The 25,402-nt window shown below is 35.2% G+C and overlaps 1 protein-coding gene across 1 annotated transcript in view; it reads right to left on the reverse strand.

Moving 5' to 3' along the window:
* Positions 1-25,402, reverse strand: part of USP14 (ubiquitin specific peptidase 14) — a 47,753-nt gene that overhangs the window by 13,689 nt on the left and 8,662 nt on the right. Inside the window, exons 3-7 of the mRNA XM_015066574.3 lie at positions 25,343-25,375; positions 13,133-13,237; positions 12,310-12,413; positions 3,961-4,019; positions 485-615 (exon numbers count right to left, since the gene is read on the reverse strand). Of these exons, the coding sequence (XP_014922060.1) occupies positions 485-615; positions 3,961-4,019; positions 12,310-12,413; positions 13,133-13,237; positions 25,343-25,375 (432 nt within the window). The remainder of the gene's footprint in view (positions 1-484; positions 616-3,960; positions 4,020-12,309; positions 12,414-13,132; positions 13,238-25,342; positions 25,376-25,402) is intronic.

The raw sequence follows: 25,402 nt of genomic DNA on the forward strand, positions 1-25,402 counted from the left end.
AACGATATGAGGAAGCAAGCCATGCACTTATCTGTAAGCTAAAGAAAGAAGAGCAAAGACCCTGCAGAAAGAGGGTATGTGGAGGGTTTAAAAAATAGCAAGGAAGCCAGTGAGTGTACAGGAGAGCCAAAGTAAGCAAGGGTGAGAGTGGTACATGATGAGCTCAGGGAGGTAGCCAGGAATAAGATTATTCAGCACTGGGATAGAAAATCACTAAGAGGCAATCAACAAGGGACCAAGGATTATTCCTTAGTAACAGTTTAAGGACTCTAAAAGGCTGTGTGGAGAAACCCGCAAAAAGACAGACAAAAGCAGAAGTGAGATGATCAATTACCAGACCACTCCAGGCAAAAGATAATGATAGTATGAACCACAGAGGACTGATAACTGGAGTGTATTTGGAAATGCAAATACATATGGTAAGTGTATAACACCTAAGTTTTACATTTACACAATGAAAACCCCAGAACCTTGCCCTGTTTACCTGTTGAAGATACTGTCCTTGTTCACCCTTCTCCGCAAACTGTGGGAAAGCCATGTGTAAAAACTGCAGTAGGATAATAGGTGGAATACTAGAAGACGTTTTATCCATGGAATCAAACAAATCTCTAAGGGCTTAAAAAGCAAAGCAAACACTGCTTTAGTAAAACAGTGACACATTTAATACATGTTACTATAAATTAATTCTAGATTAATACAAACACAAAACTGCTGAGTACTTTTAAGTATATCTACTCTTTTTGTAGTTTTCAGATTCCCAATAAGAAAAAGATTTGTTTTTAAATCTTAAAGAATTGACCCGAAGACTTTATAATGCACTAACTATAAACAACTTCTGAGCCCTGCCCCTCTGTCTCTCTCTCCTTGCCAGCCTTTGTCTTCCAAAACAAAGCACGGTATATTCATTCAACACAGAGAACACATAACCTTTGTCTAGGGATCAAACAGGCTGATGTTACTGTTTTGGTACTATGCCACTGTCAGGCCACCACTCCCAACCGACCTCCCCTTAAGCCCATACTTAGTTCCCAACTACTCAACTCCTAAATATTAAATAAAATATGTTTAACATACATCCTAACTCTACTGAATAGTTAAGAACCAAAACTAATTTGCCTTCTTCAAAATCTTTCCTCTGCTATCCTCTTTCACTTTCATAAAATCTCATGGTCATGGCAGACTGAGCCCTGCTCTGGGAGTTCAGAATACTCCTGCTCTGCTGACTCCCTGGCTATCATACCTTGCCCTTCTTACTTCATGTACAGCAAAATGCTAGTCTAGCCTATCTTGACTTGTTTCGTTAACGAACATGTGAAATGTTATCTACCATTAGTATATACAAACCGAAGCCCAGAAAATACTAAGCACAAAGCCAGTGTGCAATAAAATGTTCCCGAATAAAACAACGTCGTGTTTAAAAATGTTTTTCCAGGAGACAGCAAAAATTAATCATTACTACCAAGCTAATGATTTTTAAAAGAAAAAATCTAAATTATAGCACACTTTAATAAAGTACACATTACTCAAAATAAACAATGATTTAAGATTTAATATATACCATAAACAGAGCATCTCAAAGTATTTCACTAGTTTGAAAGAAAAAGATCAAAAATGCACTATACATTAAAAGAGACTAGTAAAACATGAAAATTGAATACAATGTATGATCCCAAACTGGCTCCCAAAGCAAAGAACTTTATAATGGCAATACTGGATCAACTGCCAAAATTTAAGTAATCTGTATTTTAGAGTACTTCATCCATGTTAAACCCCTAGATTTTGAAAAATGGTAATTGTCTTGTGATTATGAATGTCCTTATTCTTGGGAAATACATACTGAAGTGTTCAGGAATAAACTGTGATGTCTATACCTTACTCTTGAAGGTTCAAAAAAAAAAAAAACACAACAAAACAAAACAAAAAAAAAAAACACGGTTACAGAGAATGATGAGCCAGGTATCTAGGTAGGACAAAAAGTTAGTAATTGGTGAATTCTTGTAACTGTTCTGTAAATTGAAATTTAGCACAAAACAGGGGTGCCTGGGTGGCTCAGTCAGTTAAGCATCTGACTCTTGGTTTCAGCTCAGGTCATGATCTCACATTTCATGGGTTCGAGCCCCATATCGGGCTCTGTGCTGACAGTGAGGAGCCTGCTTGGGCTTCTCACTCCCTCCTCTCTCTCTGGCCCTCCCCCACTCTCACACACTCTTTCTCAAAATAAATAAATAAACATTTAAAAAAATTAGCACAGGGGCACCTGGTGGCTCAGGTGGTTAAGCGCCTGATATTGGCTCAGGTCATGATCTCGTGGCTCTGAGTCTGAGCCCTGTGTCAGGCTCTGCGCTAACATGTTATAGCCTGGAGCCTGCTTCAGAATCTTTGTCTCCCTCTCTCTCTGCCCCTCCCCTGCACACACTCGGTCTCTTTTAAAAAGAAACATTAAAAAAAATTAGCACAAAATAAAATTTAAAAATGAAAAACAGTATCTTTCATCTCCTCAATACTACAAGCCTCTTAGAGGATACTGGAGAAGTTGCTGAAATTCCAAGTTACTCTTAGATACAAAAGCAAACAAGTAAACTAGATATAAATGATCAGATTTTTCTCATTAAAAACTTCCAATAAATCTTTCAGGAAAAAAATGGTCAAAGGAAAAACCTCTAACTACAAATGACACAAAGAAACATACTGTTTTTATAGTATTACAAATTAACAGCTGACCACAATGAGATACCACTTCACACCCCTAGGCTAGCTATAATCAAAAACAGACAATACCAAGTATTATCAACAATACAGAGAAATGGGAACACTTATTCATGCTGGGAGAAATATAAAATGATGCAGCTGCTTTGGAAAACAGTTTGGCATTCCTCAAAAGGTTAAAGTATAGTTACCATACGACCCAGCAATTCCACTCACAGATATATACCCAAGAGAAATAAAAACATGTCCACAGAAATCCTTGAACAAGTTTTTAGCAATACTTACAATAGCAATACTACAATAGTCAAAAGTGGAAACCACCCAAATGTCTATCATTGATAAAAGGACAAAGGAAATACAATATATGCCTACAACAGCATCTTTTTCAGCAATAAGGAATCAAGCACTCATACATACTACAATCTGGATGAACCTTGAAAATAGTGAAAGAAGCCACTCTAAAAAGACCACATATTGTAAATTCCATTTTTGTCAAAAGTCCAGAATAGGCAAATTTATGGAGACTGACACTAGGTGAGTGGCTGTACAGGGCTGGGGGTGGAGACCAGAAAACAGGGTGACTGCGAAAGGTTACAGAGTTTCTTTTTCAAAGCGATGAAATGTTCTAAAATGGACCTGTGGTGATGGCTGCACAACCCTGAGTATACTAAAAGACAATGAATTGTGCACTTTAAGTACATAAATTGTATGGAATGGGAATCGTATCTAGGTAAAGCTGTTACAAACAAAAAGGCACAGCCGTAAGAATACCTTATCAATCTAACCCAATGACTTAAGAAAGTATTCACTTGTAAAACTATCCCAAAATGAATGGGGACAGAATACATGGTCTCATGTAATGAAGAAATGTTATTCCCATGCTTTAAGAATTTGTTTCTCCTCATATTTCATATACCATTTCCTTACACTAACACTAGACTCTCTTGTAATGACTGCATCAACTATAATAAAACCTACCTCTTGCTATCCTCAGAGATAGGTCTTACTAATAGAACCTAAAGCCAAAATTAAATTTAATCCAAAAAACCGAAAGACTCTTAGTGAGAAAAGACAGACATCAAAGGTTTATAATTTGGATAATAAAATAAAATGTAAGTATAAGTACTCCGATTTTAATGAGACGAGGTTTTACAAAACAATTTTTTAAATTGAAAGCTACTAAATAAACTGAGTGAAAAATAACTTATTGACTACTACACTGCCCTCTCAAAAAAGGAGTTTTAAGATACTGACCTGCAGTAATGTACTGTGCTGAAGCCATTTCCCCTGAAGCTCTCAAGGCACCTGCATACCTAGGAACATTAGGCAGAATTAAATAGGATTCGATTCATTCTGAAACTCAAATGAGAAGAAACTAGTTAAAAGAGCTTATGACACCTTCAACTGCAAGTTTATCAGAGTTGTTCCCACCTTTATATTTCCTCCTCTTTTGGTCTTGTTACATTAACAATTATATGTACAAAAAGGAACACTAAGAAAAAAGGGAATTTAGGGGTGCCTGGGTGGCTCAGTCGGTTGAGCCTCTGACTCTTGGTTTTGGCTCAGGTCATGATCTCACGGTTCATGATATCAAGCCCTCCACCAGGTTCTGCGCTGACAGCATAGAGCCTGCTTGGGATTCTCTCTCTCCCCCTCTCCCTGCCCCTCCCCTATGCACTGCTCCCAAAATAAACATTTCAAAAAGGGAAAAAAAGGGGTGCCCATGTGGCTCATTGAGTTAAGCATCTGACTTCAGCTCCAGTCATGCTCTCATAGTCTGTGGGTTCAAGACCCACGTCAGGCTCTGTGCTGACCTCTCAGAGCCTGAAGCCTGCTTCAGATTCTGTGTCTCCTTTCTCTGCCCCTCCCCTCAGCTCATGCTCTTATCTCTATCTCAAAAATAAAAAAAATAAAAAAACTTTTTTTAATGTTTGTTTTAAAGAAAAAAAGAATTAGATGAATGAAGACTACTTTTAAATTCTTTCTCATAACACTTTATTTATTTATTTATTTATTTATTTATTTATTTATTTATTTTAATGTTTATTTCTGAGACAGAGAGAGAGAGACAAAGCATGAGCAGGGGAGGGGCAGACAGAGAGGGAGACCCAGAATCCAAAGCAGGCTCCAGGTTCTCAGCTGCCAGCACAGAGCCCAATGCAGGGTCTGAACTCACAAACTGTGAGATCATGAACTGAGCAGAAGTCCAATGCTTAACCAACGGAGCCACCCAGGCGCCCCTCCCTGCCAACAATTACTTTTAAAAAAAACATTTCCTGGGGCACCTAGTGGCTCAGTCCGTTAAGCAACCAACTCTTAGTTTTGGCTCAGCTCATGATCTCACATTTTGTGAGTTTTGAGCCCCACGTTGAGCTCAGCGTTGACAGTGCAGAGCCTGCTTGGAATTCTCTCCTCTATCTCAAAATAAATAAACTTAAAAAATTTAAAAAGAAAAACATTTCCTGAAAACACTGCAAAACAAAAAAGTGTACACGTGTAATATCCATTACAAAGAAAACACAATTTCAGAAATAAGAAAAAAAAGCATTACATCAAAAACATTAAATCAAAGTCAATATACCTACATTCAGCATTATCTTTCTATGTAACAATAAATAAGTCCCTTTAATTTTCAAGTCTGTCTGCTTACCTATAAAAGGAGGTGTTTCTATTAAATAATTTCTAAATTCACTTTCAATTTATAATTCTCAGTTAATTTATAACAGCACAAAGGACTGGCCATTTAAAGGAAATAAACTAGTATTTATTCATACATCTTATGACACAGAATCAGAAATGATCATTCATATATCAAACACCGAGGGGCAAGAGAATGACTGCCTATTCACTATGATTAAAACTATGTTCATGTACCACACACCCACTGAAGGGACTAAAATGAAAAAGAATGATATCAACCAAGATTGGCAAGAATGTAGAGCCATAAGAACTATCAATACCATCAGTAACATGGATGAATTTCAAAAACTATGCTAACTAAACTAAGCCAAACCAAAAATACATTCTGTACATTTAAGTTCCTGAATGCACAAAACTAATATGAGATCAGTAGCTGCTTGCAGAGTTGGGTAGTGGGTGGGAATGAGGACCAGGAAAAGGTAGAAATATAAAAACTTCCTGGGATGAGGGAAATGTTCTGTAATTTGTAAAGTGGGTTACAGATATTTGCATTTATCAAAACTGATCACACCAAACACAAGATATTTACTCGATGTAAATTACATTTCTATTTAAAAATAAAAAAAAAAAACTTTGGGGCACCTGGGTCTCTCATTCAGTTGACCCATCTGACTTGATTTTGGCTGATCCCAGGGTTATGGGATCAAGTCCTGTGTCAGGCTCCATGCTGAACATGGAGACTGATTAAGATTTTCCCTTTCTTTCTTTCTTTTTCTTTCTTTCTCTCTCTATCTCCACCCCCTCTGCCCCCTCCCATGCTCGTGTGCGTACTTTCTCTAAAATAAAAAAATAAAGTAAAAAAATTTCTGTGCTTATGTAAACAATCAAAGAGGTCACAGAAAATGTCAAATTATATCCAACTGAAAAGTTGTTAATTTAGATATTTTGGAAATTGCTATGACTCAAGTTTTTAAGTTTTTCAGTACACAATTCATAACAATGTCTAAATTATATATATTCATTTTAAAAAGTGAAAATCATAATAGCTTCCCTCTTAGTTTGTAACTTCTTAAAAGACACTTCTGAAGTTAAAATAATGTACTAATAAAGCAAGTGTATCCCAAAACATCAGTCAAGTTTATAAACAACATGTTGTTAGTGAATTTTACTTCTAGTTACAGGACAACATTGCTAACTATCCCTACATTTATGGCAAAGGCTATACTAATGAATTATCTTTTAAGTCACTAAGAATAGGAAAAGCATAATTTAATACTATCTCCCCACACAAACATCTCATTATACCAAAAAATAAAAATAAAAAAAAATTTTTTTTTGATGTTTATTTATTTTTGAGAGAGAGACAAAGCATGAGCATGAGCAGAGGAGGGACAGAGAGAGGGAGACACAAAATCTGAGGCAGGCTCCAGCCTCTGAGCTGTCAGCACAGAGCCCGATGTGGGGCTAGAACTCATGAACCATGAGATCATGACCTAAGCTGAAGTCAGACACTTAATGGACTGAGCCACCCAGGTGCCCCTACCAAGAAAACGTTTAATTCCTAATTAAGGTAAAACCATCCAATAAGCCAAATAACATTAACAGTTGAACTTTACAAAGAAAAACTGTTAGAAAATAAAAGGAAAATCTGACAAGAGTACAGAGAGATGTAACAGAAACACTAAGAGGTTTTACAGAAGATAAAAAATAAAAGAGTACCTTTTCTAAGAAAGTCTTTACCAAGTCAATAAATTAAAAAAAAAACAACAAATGAGGGGTGCCTGGGTGGCTCAGCCAGTTAAGTGTCCGACTTCGGCTCAGGTCATGATCTCGCGGTTTGTGGGTTCCAGCCCTGCCTCGGGCTCTGTGCTGACAGTTTAGAGCCTGAAGCCTGCTTCAGATTCTGTGTCTCCCTCTCTCTCTGCCCCTCCCCTGCTCAAGCTCTGTCTCTGTCTTTCAATAATAAATAAACGTTAAAAAAAATTTTAAAAAAAACACTACATGATATAGAAAATCCAAATGTAATTAATAAGCTTTAGTCTATTATACGTTATACTTTATCACCTACAAAAAAAAAAGACGTTTTGACTTTTCTATCATCTGTGATATACAAGAATCAATCATACATCAGCTAACCCCAAACATTCATCAACAGAAAAATAGATATTGTGTAGTAGATCCATACAGTGGCATAGTACACAGCATGAACATCATAAACTACAACTACACACACAAGGTTAAGCCAAACTAATGAGCCAGACCCAAATGAACACAATCCATGTTTCTGCTTATAAAGAGTTCCAAATAGGCAAAGTTAATCCATGAGGTTAGAAGTCACATTATCATTAACTATTCTGAACACAAAGTAGAGGCAGCCATCAGGAAGGGAGAGTCACGAGGGAATATTTAGAGGCTGATGGGATTCTGTTTGTCTGTGTTGGTTACACAGATGTGTTCATGGAGATAATTCATATACTTTTCTGTATGTTAAAATTTAATAGTTATAAATGAATTCAGAGTCAAAAGGAAGATTTTATAGTTTTTTTTTTCAAAAACATGTGAACAGCCTCATCTAATGGAGAACAGCAACCAAAACTCAGAACTAAATACCATACTGTCATTACTACACAAGAATAAATGATCTAAGCGTACAACTTAAGAAATCAGAAAATAAAACAAGCCAAAGGAAAATAGAAATAAGTTAATACAAAGAAAAGTACGATGAATCAGACAATCAAAAAAAGTGACTGAATAAATCTAACAGCTGATTCTTTGAAAAATAAAATACACAAACCTCTGGCAAGATAATCAAGGGAAAAAATACATAACAAATAAAAATGAAAATGAGGGGAAATACAGGTCCAAAAATAGATAATTCTTATGCTAAAATATCTTAAAGACATAAGGACAAATTCATAGGAAAACATAAATTACCAAAACTTACCCAAAAGACACAGAAAATGTACATTTAAAATGCCCCCCCCCCCCCAAAAAAAAAGGTTTGGTCCAGCCAATTTTATAGTTAAGTTCTATTAAGAATAGATCATTCCTGGGGCCCCTGGGTGGCTCAGTCGGTTGAGCATCCGACTTCGGCTCAGGTCATGATCTCATGATTCACGAGTTCGAGCCCCACATTGGGCTCTGTGCTGACGGCTCGGGACCTGGAGCCTGCTTCAGATTCTCTGTCTCCCTCTCTCTCTGCTCCTCCCCTGCTCACACTCTGTCTCTTTCTCAAAAATATTTAAAAAATTTTAAAAAAAGAATAGGCCATTCCTATACAACTTTGAAAATATAAGTAAAATATAAGTAAAATAACAACCTAGTAACTGCTAATGAAAAAAAACTATGTGGTACTTACCAAGACATGTCTTGCCAATCTCCAGTAAGATAAAAATATGGCCATGAGATACAGTCTTTTGTAAGTAACTCATAGAATTTAAGGGTAATTTTTTATATTATACTTTTCACTTTAAGTTCTAAATTTAGAATTCCTACTTATCATGAGGTTCCACTAATGAGCAGCATCAAGCAAACTAGGTTCTACCTGTAGCTCTGGTTCTTGGCCCTCACTGCCTCTTCAACTAACCCAGTCTATTTCCCTTCTAGCCTTTAGCAATATATACTTCTCACTCCCCAGAATCTGCCAAATAAAAATTCTTAAGAATTTAAGGATGAGCTTCAGACTGCCAGTTTTAAAACACCTCCCATGGAAGTTTCTCTCTCTTCTTTCATTCCTATTTTATCACTGAGTGCCATTTTTCCAAAGACATACAACCCCATCCATGTCCTCTTGTAGTAAGTTAGTTAAGTACAAAGGCTTCTGACCTGTAAAAACTTAGCATTCAAAAAGTATTTCATCTGGTCAAGAAAACTGAAGTCAACAGAATGAAATCTCCCCTGCTTATATAAAACTCAGAGAAATGACCCCAAAACATGAAGGACTTCTCCTTGGAATAGAGCCTGGAAGATATCCGAGATGAACAAAATACAAAGAAGTCTTGGAAGTAAGACAAGTCTGCTCCCAGTAGCCAGTTTTTAGGGCGGAGAGCTGCCCAATAAGCTGCTCATTCAGCTCATTTGCAAATGAAACATAAGCAAGAGAACATGGGTGCATAAGATAACTACACAATCTCAACACAAATGAGAGATCAATCCTTACATCTAAGGAAAACAGAGTTTAAATTAAAAAGGTCCAAACAAGGCGGGGAAAAAGACCTTGAAATAAGAATACTTCAGAGCCTCAAAGAAAGAAAAGCAGAATTCGTATCCAAAATTAAGAACATGAGATTAAAGAAAAGAAAGTTGTGATAAGCAACTGTGAAACAAAGCTAATGCATAAATCAGTGAAATGTAAACTAGAACTGAGGCACTCTCCCAGAAGACAGCACATAAAATAAAAAATCAGAAGTGCAGAAAAAAAAAAGAGACATGAAAAACAGATGCAGAAACTATTATTCTGAATATAAGGGAAGCCAGATAAAACAAAGGAGAAATTATCTGAAGAAATAACAGCCAAGAATGTCCAAAGTTTAGGACAAGAGTCCTTACACTAAAAGTGCTCACTCAGCACTAAATAAGGTAAATAAAACCCCACACCTACCCTATTAGAAAACTCTGAAAAACAAAAAGAAAACCTTAAAAATTATTAACAGAAAAGAGTAAGAAATGAGACTGATATTAGATCTCTCATATCTGTGGGCACACAAAAATAGTGGAAAAGTAACTACAAACCTCTGGGGAAAAAGCACTCTGACTTTAACATTTCCCATCAAAGCAGTTCTGAAACAGTACCAAACATGGCAGCCTTTCTCAATCAAGACTCTAAGTGCCTGGAAGATAGGTACTATGTCTTGTTCACTAATGACTACACCAGCTATAAGCTAGACAACTTCATAAATACCTGACAAGTATTCACTTCAGAGAAATTTAGAAAACCTTCTGTTACTCTCAGGTTTCTGTATAATCCTCTCTCCTCTCTATTGCCCAGTTCTATCAAAGCATTTCACAAGCCACTAAGGAAAAAAGAAGAAGAAGAAAAAAAAAAAAAAAAATCAACATTCATAAAGCTGGCTAAGAATTCAAATTGCAATTTAGAATTCTATCCTACATTAACAAGCGGCAATGTATATACCAAGACAGTTGTAATAAATTTAGTGAGAATTAAGTGACATATTTTTTAAGTTATACATTTATATTCACTGAGGAGAAAGGATCTTCATTTAAAGACTTATTTCACAGGTTGTCAAAACACAGGTAACTGTTTACTCTTTTTTCTTTTGTATAGTGGTATAAAAATTATTCACCAGCATAAGGACAAATCAATACAAATAAAGGTATTTATTTCTAGACTAGAACTGAGAGTTCTGAAATAAATCTTATTACATACATCATGGTCAACTGATTTTCAATAAAGGTGCCAGAGCAATTCATCAAGGAAAGAGTCTTCAGCAAATGAAACTCAAAAAATAGGATATCCATTTGCACAAGAATGAGATATCAACTTCCCACCATACATAAAAATTAACTAAAAATAGATTAGAGACCTAAATTTAAGAGTTAAAATTATGAAGCTCTTAAAATATAGGATTAAATATTTGTGACCTAGGATGAGGCAACTGTTTCATATGTAAGATACACACACACACACACAAAATTAAACTACATCAAAATTAAAACCTCTTGTGTTACAAAACAGTAACATCAAGAAAGTGAAGACAACTCACAAAATGAAAGAAAATATCTGCAAATTATCTGAAAAAGGACTTACATCCAGAACATGTAACTTACACACTTGTAACTGAACAATCAAAAGACAAACCATTTAAAACACAGGCAAAGGGGGCACCTGGGTTGAGTGTCCAACTCAGCTCAGGTCATGATCCTGCTATTTGTGAGCCTCATGTGGGGCTCACTGCTGTCAGCACAGAGCCAGCTTCAGATCTTCTGTCTCCCTCTCTCTCTGCCCCTCCCCTACCCACACGCACACATGCACTCTCTCTCAAAAATAAACATTTAAAAAAAAAGATTAGAGTTAAAAAAAATAAAACACAGGCAAAGAATTTGAACAGACGTTTCTCCAAAGAAGATATACAAGCCAATAAATACATGAAAAGATGATCATCACTAGTCATTAGGTAATTACAAACAACTACTACAATGAGATACCATTTTACATTTAGGATGACTATAATCAAAGACATTTGAATAAAAAGACTGGCATGGAGGTGGAGAAATTGGAACTCTCTTACATTGCTGGTCAGAAGAGAAAATGGTGCCAAGCAGTTTGGCAGTTCCACAAAATGCTGTTTAACAAAGAGTTACTACATGACCAAGTAATCCACTCAATCAAAAGAAATGAAAACTGGTCTGCACAACAACTTCTCCCTGAATGTTCATGGTAGGTAACATTATTATAACAGCCTCAAAATGGAAACTAATCAAATGTTATCAACAGATGAACAGATTAACATAATATGGTATGTCCATAGAGCTGAATATTCAGCCATAAAAAGGAATGAAGTACTGACATATACTACAACATGAATAAACCCAGAAAATATATTATGCTAAGTAAAAGAAACCAGTCACAAAAAATTACTTACTGTATGATTCCATTTATATCAAATGTCCAGAATAGGCAAATGGATAATACAGAAAGTAGATAAATGGTTGCCTAGAGCTGGAGGTGGGAAAGGTAAAAGGAGTGACTGCTCAGGAATAGGTTTCTTTCAGGAAGGAAGAAAATAATCTAAAATTAGACTGTGATAATGGCTGTACAATCTTGTGAATATAATAAAGACCATTTAATCAAATACTTTAAACAGATGAATTGTACAATAAATGAGCATCTCAAATAAAGCTGCTAAAAAAACTATACACACAATGATGCACTAAACACTACTCACCCAAATGTGAACCTCCCTTACCTACCAACAGGATTACAGCATTTCTCTTCTGTCTTACCTTTTAAGGGCATCTTTGAGTTCAGGCACGGAACGAATACACTGAACTGTGGCATTCATGTAACAAGTGTTACCAAGGTTTGTCAATCCACATGGCAATTCCATCTGATAAAGAAAAGGATTAATTCATTTTTATAAAATGACATAGCATGTATAAAATCCCTAAAATTTACACTTTGAAGTACAATTTACCAACTCATACCAATTTATATTCCACCTTCACCCGGAAGTAACAATGTCTTATATCCCACAATAGAAATGTGTACTTGCAACATGCTGACTAATACTGTGTTTTTAACTCCCTTCTTGAAAATAATAAGAGAACAATCCTATCTGTCTTGCCCGCCTTTGCAGGCTTATCATTAGAATGGGGTAACAAAGTATACATAGAAACACTTCAAAAAAAAGAAAAAAATAACACTATAAAAATGCTCAATGATAAAAAAATAACATTTGACAAGTTTGTGTTAACCAGTTTTTTTTAAAACAATATTGCAATTTAGGATACATTGTATGTATTTTCAACAAGGAAAATTTTAAGAATTTAAACAATCCAGCATTTAAACTACTTATCATCTTTAAGCCTGTTTTCCCATAAAATAATAGCAGTTAGCATAACACTTATTAAAGATACTATTGACTTTGCATTGAATTATCCAATTATACAAGGACTCCTCAAGCCAGTTTCAAAAATAAAACCTTTTACTACTAAAAACATACATCTTAATATTAACAATTAAATCTTTAAAACATTTAGATGCTACTTTCTGAAAGGCATCCTAGTAACTGTAGCAATCAGATATATAAAACGTGGTATGTCTTACCGCAGATGCTAACTGTTCTTCAGTCATGTCTTCTACAAAGACAGTCTTAGCTGAGGGCTCCTCAGGAAGAGCATCTGCTGACCCCATCATTAGTAGAGTCATTCCCTATTTTTAAAACAAAAAAATTTAATTTCATAAAGATGCTCAAATGATGTGTATATCCAATAAAAGAAAACAGGTACAAAAAAAAAAAAAAAAAAAAACAACACATACTGCATGCTTGTATTTGCCAGAAAAGGTAAATCTACAGAGACACCAAGTAGACTAGTGGTTGCTAGGGCTAAAAGGTAGACAGAGGGAGTGACTTTTAACACACACCCATTTTTTCCAAGGGTGATGGAATGTTCTAAAATTAGACTGTAGTGAAAGTTATACAACTCTCATCAATATACTAAAAATTACTGAGTTATTAAAAAAAAAAAATTCTGAGCTGGCTGCTTCAGACCAGAGGTCACCTGCTTATCTGCAAAGGGGAGTGAAGAAACCAGAATGGTGGAACATCTGTATCTTAATTGTGTGGTGGTTACAGGACTCTATAAAATTAACCAAATTCAAACTGTACACTAAAATTTTACAGGTGAATTTTAATCCATATCAATCAATTATGCTTCAATGAAGCTAGGGGAAAAATAAACACTGTCATAAAGACAGGTGAGAATGGGGGCACCTGGGTGGCTCAGTTGGTTAAACGCCCAACTTCGGCTCAGGTCATGATCTCACTGTCCATAAGTTCAAACCCTGCATTCAGCTCTGTGCTGAAAGCTCAGAGCCTGGAGCCTGCTTCAGAGGCTGTGTCTCCCTCTCTCTCTGGCCCTCCCCCGCTCACACTCTCTCTCTCTCTCAAAAATAAACATTAAGACAAGTGAGAATGTTTACAATACTGGAGTGGAGGGAATTCTTGAAATGCTCATTTAGTGGAATCATTTCTCCCCATAACAAACTAAGCACAGGTAAGATTCTTTCTGTAAATGTCTATTTCTAACTGTAACAATTATTTACATTTGAATAGAATTATTTTGAGAGCATCAAACCCTCCATTATTAAAAATCATCAAACACATAAGTTAGTTCAAAATATCCAATTTTATAATTCTACATTGTCAGCCTCAGGGAACATTTATATTCAATAATATGTAACATTCCATACAATAAGAACAATATCCCCTCAAATCTTGTAATCCTGAAATGTGAACAATGTCTTACTACAGAAGACATGAGTGCATAAGAAGAGTAGGGAGATTTTAAGAAAAAAAAAAAAAAAAAAGAAAAAAAAAAAAAGGAAGGCACCTGAGTGGCTCAGTCGGTTGGGCATCCGACTTCAGCTCAGGTCATGATCTCACGGTTTGTGAGTTCAAGCCCCGCGTTGGGCTCTGTGCTGACAGCTCAGAGTCTGGAGCCTCCTTCAGATTCTGTGTCTCCTTCTCTCTCTGCCCCTTCCCAACTTGTGCTGTCTCTCTAGGTCTCTCAAAAACTAAATAAATGTAAAAAAAAAAAAAAAAAATTAAAAAAAAAAGCTAGAAGTAGAAGTTAGAAAAAAAGAAGATGAATATTTCTACATGAGGATTAAAATTAGAAAATTAATAAGGCTGGGGCACCTAGCTGGCTCAGTCAGTGGAGCATGCAACTCTTGATCTTGGGACTGTGAGTTTGAGCCCCATGTTGGGTATATAAGTTAAAAATAAAGCCTTTAAGAAAATTAATAAAGTTGGGAATGCAAGCTTGTGCAGCCACTCTGGAAAACAGTATGGAGGTTCCTCAAAAAACTAAAAACAGAACTACCCTATGACCCAGCAACTGCATTACTAGGCATTTATCCAAGGGATACAGGTGTGCTGTATCGAAGGGACACATGCACCCCCATGTTTATAGCAGCACTATCAACAATAGCCAAAGTATGGAAAGAGCCCAAATGTCCATCAATGGATGAATGGATAAAGAAGATGTGGTGTGTGTGTGTGTGTGTGTGTGTGTGTGTGTGTGTGTGTGTATGTGTATGTATACACACACACACACACACACACAAAATGGAGTATTACTCAGCAATCGGAAAGAATGAAATCTTGCCATTTGCAAGTACATGGATGGAACTAGAGGGTATTATGCTAAGTGCAATTAGTCAGAGAAAGACAAAAATCATATGACTTCACTCAGATGAGGACTTTAAGAGACAAAACAGGTGAACATAAGAGAAGGGAAACAAAAATAATATAAAAACAGGGAGGGGGACAAAACATAAGAGACTCATAAATATGGAGAACAAACTGAGGGTTACTGGAGGGATTTTGGGAGGTGGGATGGGCTAAATGGGGAAGGGGCACTAAGGAATCTACTCCTGAAATCATTGTTGCACTATATGCTAACTAATTTGGATGTAAATTTAAAAAAATAAAAAATAAACTTAAATAAATACAAAGAAAGAAAATTAATAAAGTTAACAAACTCAGTCTTCATAGTACCTATGTTGAACTCCAATAACCTTCACTCCATCACCTGTTATTTTTAACTTAAACTTTCTGTAAGATAATGGCAAAGCAATACTAAACCATCACTAAAGAATCTTTTTCCAAAGACAACTATCCTAAGAAAACCAAATACTTGAAGAATATACTTGCAATAATTTTAGAAATATAATAGAAAAGAAAAAAATATTTAAAAAAGTAAACCTAACAAGATATATGTACTACTTTAATTAAAAAAAAAAAACCTATAAAGCTTTAGAGATACAAAAAAAAAAAACAAAAACAAAAACCATACCTAAATAATAAACTGAAGGTAATGATTGATGTAGAGAACAAAGTTAAAAAGAAATATAGAAAACAATGAAAATTCCTTACAATTTATAGCCCACTGACAAGTACCCGAGACAGTAAGAGGAACCTTCCTCAAGGAGCTTATTAGCTGCCTCAGTGTTTATACATTGCTATAGGCAAAAGGCAACCTTGGCTTGACATTAGCCTGACCTCCAGGATCCTATAAAGAAATTCCTTTGGAATCTTCCTTTCTCTCTACCCCCCTCCCAAGCTATATGTTAGCAATCATCTTCCAAGCGTGTAGCCCACTGATATACATCTAAAGAGTCTCATGACCAAGTTTTACTAGACAGTAGTGAAAAACCTTATCCTAACAGCCCCTTAGAAGCCTTGCTTCCAAATTCCTTAGAGACTTATACTATCCCTAAACCCCTCGCAACTTGAAAGTATGTATCTGTCACTCCTCACCATCTCAGTGCCGCTCTCTCTGCGCACAGATCCTGCCCTGTGCTTTAATAAAACCACCCCTCTGTATCAAAGACATGTAAAGAATTCTTTCATGACCTATCACTCCTGAACCCCAACATTTTCACAGCACTATCCAATTTCTAAACTGGAAACAGTACTGTAAAGATGTGATTCCAAATTATTTCTTTCTGAAACTTTACAAAAGGATTCATTCATGTAGCAAGTTTATACACATAATAATAGCTAAGAAATTTCTAAAGAATAAAGACTAAAGAAAATAGATTATGCAATGAAGAATGTTGAGGAAAACTAAACAATAATTTAGAAAAAAAATAATCAGTTCTCACCTCATGGTATGCCATACCCGAAATGAATTACAAATTAAAGATGTAAAAAATGAGATAATTACACAAACATGTAAGTGAATCCAAAATATATCTTGCTTTCCTGGAAGATTTTCTAAAATTGACATAAAAGATGAAAGAACTAATGTCACTGACTGCAAAAATCTTGAAAACTTCCAAGTTTAAATTACCAATCAAAATTTAAAAGGAAAAACTAGAAAAAAAAATTACACTATAAAAAAGCACCTAAAAAAAAAAAATCAGTAAGGCAAACACACAATAAAAAAATTGGGCAAAAGAGATAAATGTTAAACAAGCAAAAGGCTTAAAATAAATTAATAATAAATTAAGCTAGAAAAAGCATACATTAAAACCAAAGTAGGGGCCCCTGGGTGGTTCAGTCAGTTAAGCGTCCAACTCTTGATTTTGTCTCAGATCATGATCTCACAGTTTGTGAGACGGAGCCCCACTTTGAGCTCTGTGCTGACAGCGCGGAGTCAACTTGGGGTTTTCTCTCTCTCTCTCTCTTTCTCTCTCTTTCCCTCCCTCCCTTTATCCCTCCCCTGCGCATGCTGTCTCTTTCTCAAAACAAATAAATTTTAAAAAAAGTAAAAGAAGGAAATGAAGCAAAGAAGTGAAAACATTAAAATAATAAGTGAACAAGCAAAGTTGATTCTTCTGTGGGGGTGGGGGTATCAATGAAATTGACACAAACCTCTAGGTAGATAATGAAAAAAGTGAGAGAAACCACAATATGCCAATACAAGAGAAAAAAAAGAGAGAGAGAGAGAGAAAATAGCACTACAAACCCTAGAATTAATGGATATTAAGAGTATATTATGCCAATCAAGTCAACAATTTAAACTGTAAATTAAATGGACCAATTCCTTAAAAGATACTAATTGCCAAAACTCATGTAAAAGAAAATTTACCATCTGAACAGTCCCATATTTATTAAATACACTAAATCTTAACTAAAAGTCTTTCCACAAAGAAAGCTCCAAGCTTCACTGGAGAATTCTATGAAACGTGTAAAAAATCTTTCAGAAAAGAACTTCTTCAAACTAATGGTGAACATCTGTAAAACAACTCCAGCCAAGACTGGAGATTTTTCTCCTAAGATTCAGGGAAAAAGCAATGATGTCTGCTATCAACCACTTCTACTCAACACTGCTGAAAATCCTAACCAGTGAAATAAAGCAAAGAAAAAAAGAGAAATAAAAGGGGAAATTGAAAAGGAAAAAATAAAACCATTCTTATTTGCAACATGACTGTATACCAACCTACATTATCCTAAACCCCAATATGTAAAAATCAGCAAAATCACAGGACACAAGATCCATATACAATAATTAATTCTACCTCTATATATTAGCAATAAGCCGAAAGATGACATTTGAAAAACACCTTTATGATAGCATCAAACCATGAAATACTTACTGACATTTAACAAAACATGTATAAGACCCTATATTGAAAATATAAAACACTGTTTTGAGAAATTTTAAGATCTAAATAATGGAGAGGTATATACCTTGCTTGTAAACTAGAAGACTCGATATTAAGATGTCCCAATTTGAGGGGTGCCTGGGTAGCTCAGTCAGTGAAGCATCTGACTCTTGATTTTGGCTCAGGTCATGGTCCCACTGTTAATGGGAATTCTCCCTCACCCTCTCTCTCACCCCTCCCCACTCTCTCTCTCAAAATAATAAGCTTAAAAAAAAAAGTCCCAATTTGATATATAGTATCAATGTAATTCCAATCAAACTCCCAGCAGACTCTTAGAAAATAAGCTGAATCTAAAAAGTGCAAAGGACATGCAAAGATCTTAGAATAGCCAATAGTTTTGAAAAAGAAGAACAATATTACTGGATTTCACGTCTTGAATAATCAAGACTGTGAGAAGTGAATATTGGTATAAAGGTACATATACACACACCAACAGAATAGAATCCAGAAACAGACTTACATGTGCTCTCACCAGTGAACACTCATATGGGAAAAAAAAATAAACCGCCAACCATTAGTTAACAACAAACACAAGAGTCTGCTCAAAACAGACGATATACCTAAATATAAAAGCTAAAACTTGTAAAAGTTTTAGAAAACAGAAGTCTCTTGTGACCTTGACACATGCAAAGACTTCTTAGATGGGACACAAATAGTCAAAACCATAGAAGAAACTGATAAATTATACTTCAACAAAATTTAAAACTACTCAACAAAACACGTTAAGATAAAAGACTAAAAAACACAAACTAGGAGAAAATATCACAGCACATGTATCTCACAAAAGACTTGATTCCAATATACATAAAGAATATACAAAATGCAAAGAGATTTAAAAACGGGGGCGGGGGGGCGCCTGAGTGGCTCAGTCGGTTGGACGTCTGACTTTGGCTCAGGTCATGATCCCACATCATGAGTTCAAGCCTCCCATCAGGCTCTGTGCTGACAGCTCAGAGCCTGAAGCCTGCTTCAGATTCTGTGTCTCCCTCTCTCTCTGCCACTCACCCACTCAAGCTCTGTCACTGTCTCTCAAAAATGAATAAACATTAAAAAAAATTTTTTTAAAGAATATACAAAATGCAATTAAGAAAATAATCCAATTAAAAATAGGTCAAGATTTGAACAGATGTTTCACAAACAGAACATAAACAAGTTGCCCATAAGCTCATGAAATCTGTTCAATATCATTAGTCATCACATAAATGTAAACTAAAACCACAAGAAAGCATCACTATACACCCACCACAAAGGTGAAAAGAAAAATGACAACAATCAAATGCTGTGATGATGCAGAACAACTGGATCCATCATACATTGTTCACAGGAATGTACGATGGTACAACCACCACTATGGAAAGTATTTGGCAGTTTCTTACAAAGTTAAATATATAGCTTAACCACATGATCCAGCAATTTCACTCTTAGGTATTTACTCAAGGAAAATGAAAATATGCATAACTCATAGGTATTTACTCAAGGAAAATGAAGGTTCACTGCAGTTTTGTTCATAATAGTCAAAAAGTATAAACACAAATATCCATCAAGAGAGGAAAAGATACAGGGCACCTGGGTGGCTGTGTCGGTTAGGGGTCCAACTCTTGGTTTCAGCTCAAGTCATGATCTCACAGTTCCTGAGATAGAGCCCCGCATTAGGCTCTGTGCTGAGTGTGGAACCTGCCTGGGATCCTCTCTCTCCCTCTCTGCCCTCCCTCATACACATGCACCCTCTCTCTCTCAAAATAAATGAACATTTAAAAAAAAGAGAAAAAGATGGATACACACACACACACACACACACACACACACATTCAAGGAACCAAAACTGTATAATGGGCAAAGCTACCCAATATATGTTTAACTGTAGTCTCAAAAAAGGAGAGGGGCACCTGGGTGGCTCAGTTGGTTGAGCGTCTCTTATTTCAGCTGGGATCATGATCTCAGTTTGTGGGTTCGAGCCCTACATGGGGCTCCTCCACGGTGACAGTGGGAACCCTGCTTGAGATTCTGTCTCTCTCACTCTCTCTCTCAAAATAAATAAACATTAAAAAAAAAAAAAAAGAGTGAAGGAAGGGCACACAGAAAACATACTTAAAGAAACAGCTGAAACTTTTCCAAATGTAATAAAAACTAAAAACCCACAAATTCAATAAGCTCAAACAGAACATAAAGAAAACTTCTCCAAAACACGTAATTGCTGAAAAGCAACAATGAGAAAAATCTCAAAAGCATCAGGAAAACTAGAACCATTACATGCAAAGGAACAAAAGAATGACAGCAACTATGCAAATCAGAAAAGTTTTCATGTACTGAAAAAGTGTTAATCTAGAATTCTATACCTATCAAAAATGTCTTTCAAAATGAAGGTGACATAAAGAAAGAGCTCTTCAGAAAAACAAAATGAGCTAAGAGAAAAATTCATAGATATGCTCTGCAAGAAATGTAGAGGTTCTTCAGGCAGGAGAAAATGGTATCTGCTGGAAATTTATATTTGGATCCAAGGGGAAGAATGACAAAAATGGTAAATATGACTTTTATACATTTTTAACCTCTTTAAATGATAACTATTTAAAGCAAAAATAGGAATCAAGTATAAGATTTCTAACATGTAGAAATAAATTGTATGACAATAGCAGCAAAGACCAGAAAATGGAAGTATACTATCAGAAAAATCTTACATTATACTTGAAGTCATTTGTTATTTAAGGCAGATAAGTTAAAGATATGTAATATAAACCCTAGAGCAGCAGTTCAAAAACATCATCTTAGGACTCTTTATACTAAGAGGCAGCAAACTTTTCCTATTAAGGGCTATACAATAAATATTGTAGGCTTTCTGGGCCATACACAGCCCATACAACAAGGGTCAATGAATTTCAGAGGACCGAAATAATATTGGTATGTTATGGGACTGTAACAGAATCAAATTAGAAATAACACAAATATACTAGAAAAAGGCCCAAATAACTGGAGATGAAACAACATAGTTCTAAACAATCAGTCAAAAAAAACAGAAATAAGAAAATACTTAACTGCATAATAAAAACATAGTATACCAAAAGTTGTGGATACAACCACAAGTAATTAAAGATAAATAATTTTAAGTGTCTACATGAACAAAGAAGATATAAAAAAAGTCCATGATTTAAGCACACACCTTAAAAAGCAATAAAATGAAGCAATGTAAATCCAAGGTAGGAAAAATGGAAATAATTTAAAAAGTAGGTATCAATAAAATAGAAAATAGGTAATATATCAACAAACTCAAAAATTGAAAAGATTAACTGATAAATCCTTAGCAACACTAACCACCCTCCCCCCCAAAAAAGCAAAGACACATTAGTATCAGGAATGAAGAGAGGGAATATCAACAAATAAAGATAAATACAAAAGAATAATTAATGATTATTCTGGCAATGACTATTATGCCAATAAATTCCATATATTTAAACAAATTTTCTCAAAGAGAAAAATCACCAAAATGGACATAAAAAAGAGAAAATCTAAATACCCTGTATCTATTAAAGAAACTGAGTATTAATCAAATTCCAACATAGAAAATCCAGGTCCAGATAATTTATCCATGAATTCTATCAAGTACTTACAGAAATAATACTAATCTTACACAAACTCATTTGGAAAAGAAAGGGGAGGGAATACATCCCCAAATAAAAATACTAATAGTCCTCATGAACATATATATGAATATCCTTTTTAAAAAAATGAAGGACGCCTGGATGACTCTGTTGGTTGAGCATCCAACATCAGCTCAGGTCATGATCTCATGGTCTGTGAGTTTGAGGCCTGAGTCAGGCTTTGCGCTAACAGCTCAGAGCTGGAGCTGCTTCAGGTTCTGTATCTCCCTCTCTCTCGGCTCCTCTCCCACTTGCGCTCTCTCTCAAAAATAAACATTAAAAAAATAGTAATAATTTAAAAATGAGAAAATAAAATCCAGCAATATATAAATGAGATAAATACATGATTTAATGGGTTTGTCCCATTCTCCAAGTGTTTGTCAACCGCTCTAAAATTCTTTCACAGAGTCAACACAATCAAAGCTGTTTTCATAATACCAAGGAAGTTACTGTCCCTTGTTCATTGTGCAGACACTTGCACTAATAGTGCAAAAAATTTTAACAGTTTAACACATATCAAAGTAATGACATCAAATGAACTGGTAAAAATGATTATTAAATCTCAACCTTTGAGTACATTCCTTTTTCATATTCTGTGCTATGGAATGGAAAGCATCCAATAAAAAAAAATAAAAAAAAAAAAAACTTAACTTCTTGCAACCAAGATCTCCTTCAGGAGGTGAATAAACTGTGGTATATCCAGAAAATGGACTATTATTCATCGCTAAAAAGAACTGAACTATCAAAGCCATGAAACGACATGAAGGAAACTTAAATGTAGATTACTAAGTGAAAGAAGTCAATCTGAAAAGTCCACATACTGTAGGATTCCAATATGGGACATTCTGGAAAAAGGCCAAACCATGAGACAATGAAAATATCAATGGTTATCAGAGGGTTGAAGGGAAGAAGGGATCAGGCACAGCATACAGAATTTGGGAGTTGGGGGGGGGGGGGGGGGGGCGGGAGACAGTAAAACTATTCTGTAATGATACCATATGATACCATATTAGGGAATACATGTCATTATACATTTGTCCAAACTCACAGGATGTGGAACACCAAGAGTGAAACCTAATGTAAACCATGGATTTGGGTACCAATGATGTGTCAATGCATGCTGATCAATTACAACAAATGTGCCAAATTATGTGTAGGGGATGTTGGTAATGGAGAAGGCTCTGCATGTGTAGGGAGGAGGATATGTGGGAAAGCTCTGTATCTTCCACTTAGTTTTTGCTATGAACCTAAAACTGTTCTAAAAAACAAAATCTATTTAAAAAATAAAATCAATGAAAACAACACATCTGCATACCAAAGTATGATTATTTTCTTCAGGATAAGCTTTCATAAACGTCTGAGTTGCAAACTAGTTCTAGCAACTAGTTCGTTGCTTTCTTTTTAATTTTTTTTAATGTTTATTTTTGAGAGAGAGAGAGAGAGAGAGAGAGAGAGAGAGACAGAGACAGAGAGGAGGGGGGGAGGGGCAGAGAGGGAGGGAGACACAGATTCCAAAGCAGGCTCTAGACTCTGAGCTGTCAGCACATAGCCCGATGCAGGGCTGGAACTCATGAACTGTGAGATCATAACCTGAGCCAAAGTTGGATGGTTAACCGACTGAGTCACCCAGGCACCCCTGGAGTAGTTGCTTTTGTAATGAAATACCATTTTTACTTACAACAACTACAAATTATGGGTTTTTATACCTGACTATTTAGCCAATATTTTCTCAAAAATAAATGAAGTGAGCTTGATGCCTTAGGAAAAACTGACTATAGTTGATGACAAAATTAGAGCTTCTGAGTGAAAATCAGAATGTTACATCTGTCACTAGGTACTTGGCAGCTCTATGTACTGTTGAGGTTGGTGGTGATATTAATGAATGCCATTTTTTGGTATTGTATATTAAAATACATTAACATATGTAAGATCTAAAAAACTTAGGAAACGAGTATTTTCCAAATGACCAATACATGATGTTACAAAATCATGCACAAGAATTAAGATCCATTGTAAGTGCAAAACAGACAAATAGATGTTTATGTTGGAAAGGTCACTGATGTGGTTTCTACCACAAACTAACCAATTATAAACTATCACATGTTAAGTTCTGGTGTACTAGGAAAGAAGAATGTTCACGATTTTATCTTAAAAGACCACTCCCTTTTCCCACTATTTGACTATGTGAGGCCAGATTTCTTATAAATACTTCAACCAAAACAACATATCACAACATACTGAATGCAGAAACAAATATGAGAGTTCAATTATCTTCTAATTAAGCTAGCTTTTAAAGAGATTTGCAAAAACATAGAACACTGCCAGTCATTGCATGTATTTTTTGGAAAACATTAAAAAAAAAATTAACATGTAATGCGTCTGTTATTGTTATTTCTAAATAGTTTAATTTCAGTTTTAATTTCTAATATATCAATAGATATAACTCACATATATAAAACTCTTTGGGGTTTAGAAATAATAATAGAGTATAAATGGGGTCACAAACACCAAAAAGTATGAAAGCCACACATCCCAGGAATGCCAGGTTTAACAATTAAAAATCAAGAAGACTAACCAGATTATCAGAATAAAGTAGGAAAATCATATGACCTTTTTAATAACCACAAAAAGCACTTAACAAAATTCAACAGCCATTCATAATTTAAAAGGTCTTCATGAAATGAGTGAGCTAGGATAGAACAAATATGCCCATTTTCATCACTTTCTATTCAACAATGTGTTAGAAGTCCTAGCCCAGGGAAGTACGGCAATAAAAAGAAACAAATCTTAAAGACTGGAAAGGAAGAAGTAAAAATAACTCTATTTGCAGAAAACATGCGTATGTACATAAAAAGCCCCAAGGGGATCTAGAAAGTAACTACTCAAAGTATTAAGTGAATTCAGTAAGGTCAGGATAAAAATAAACCGATCTACCCATGAACTAGAAAACAAAATTTTTTTAAAATATCATTTTCAACAGCCAAGAAACACTACATTCCAAGAATCTAACAAAAACCATGAAGATCTCTATCTACACAGAGAAGCTACACAATTCTAAGAGAATATAAAGGCCTAAATAGAGTACATCATAGTTAAGCATTTTAATACTCAATAGGAAGATGCCCATTCTCCCCAAAATGAACTACAGAACCAATACAATCTCAAAATTCCAGGAGTCCGTTTGTAAAAATTAACAGACTTATTCTAAAATTATAAGAAAATGCAAAGAAGCTAAAATATTCTGGCAGGGGTTGGAGAACTTAATCTCATTTCAAGACTTACAAATTTTAGTAACTAAGTTGTAATCAAATGTATCAATGACACAGGAGTCCAAAAATAAAACTCCAAGTGATTTTCAAGAAAGACTCCAAGATGAGTCAACGGGAAAAGGAAAGTATTTTCAACAGATAGTGCTGGAACATATACATATATATGGAAAAAGGCATTTAGAATGTATTTTGGTATAATAATAAAGAAATTGCATTATAGTAAGTGTTATAATACTTACATTTTTTATTTTGATGTTTCCCCAATCATCATCCTGTTTTAAAGACAAATAAAAAACATT

Source organism: Acinonyx jubatus, chromosome D3 (assembly GCF_027475565.1).
Source record: "Acinonyx jubatus isolate Ajub_Pintada_27869175 chromosome D3, VMU_Ajub_asm_v1.0, whole genome shotgun sequence".
Lineage (NCBI taxonomy): Eukaryota > Metazoa > Chordata > Mammalia > Carnivora > Felidae > Acinonyx > Acinonyx jubatus.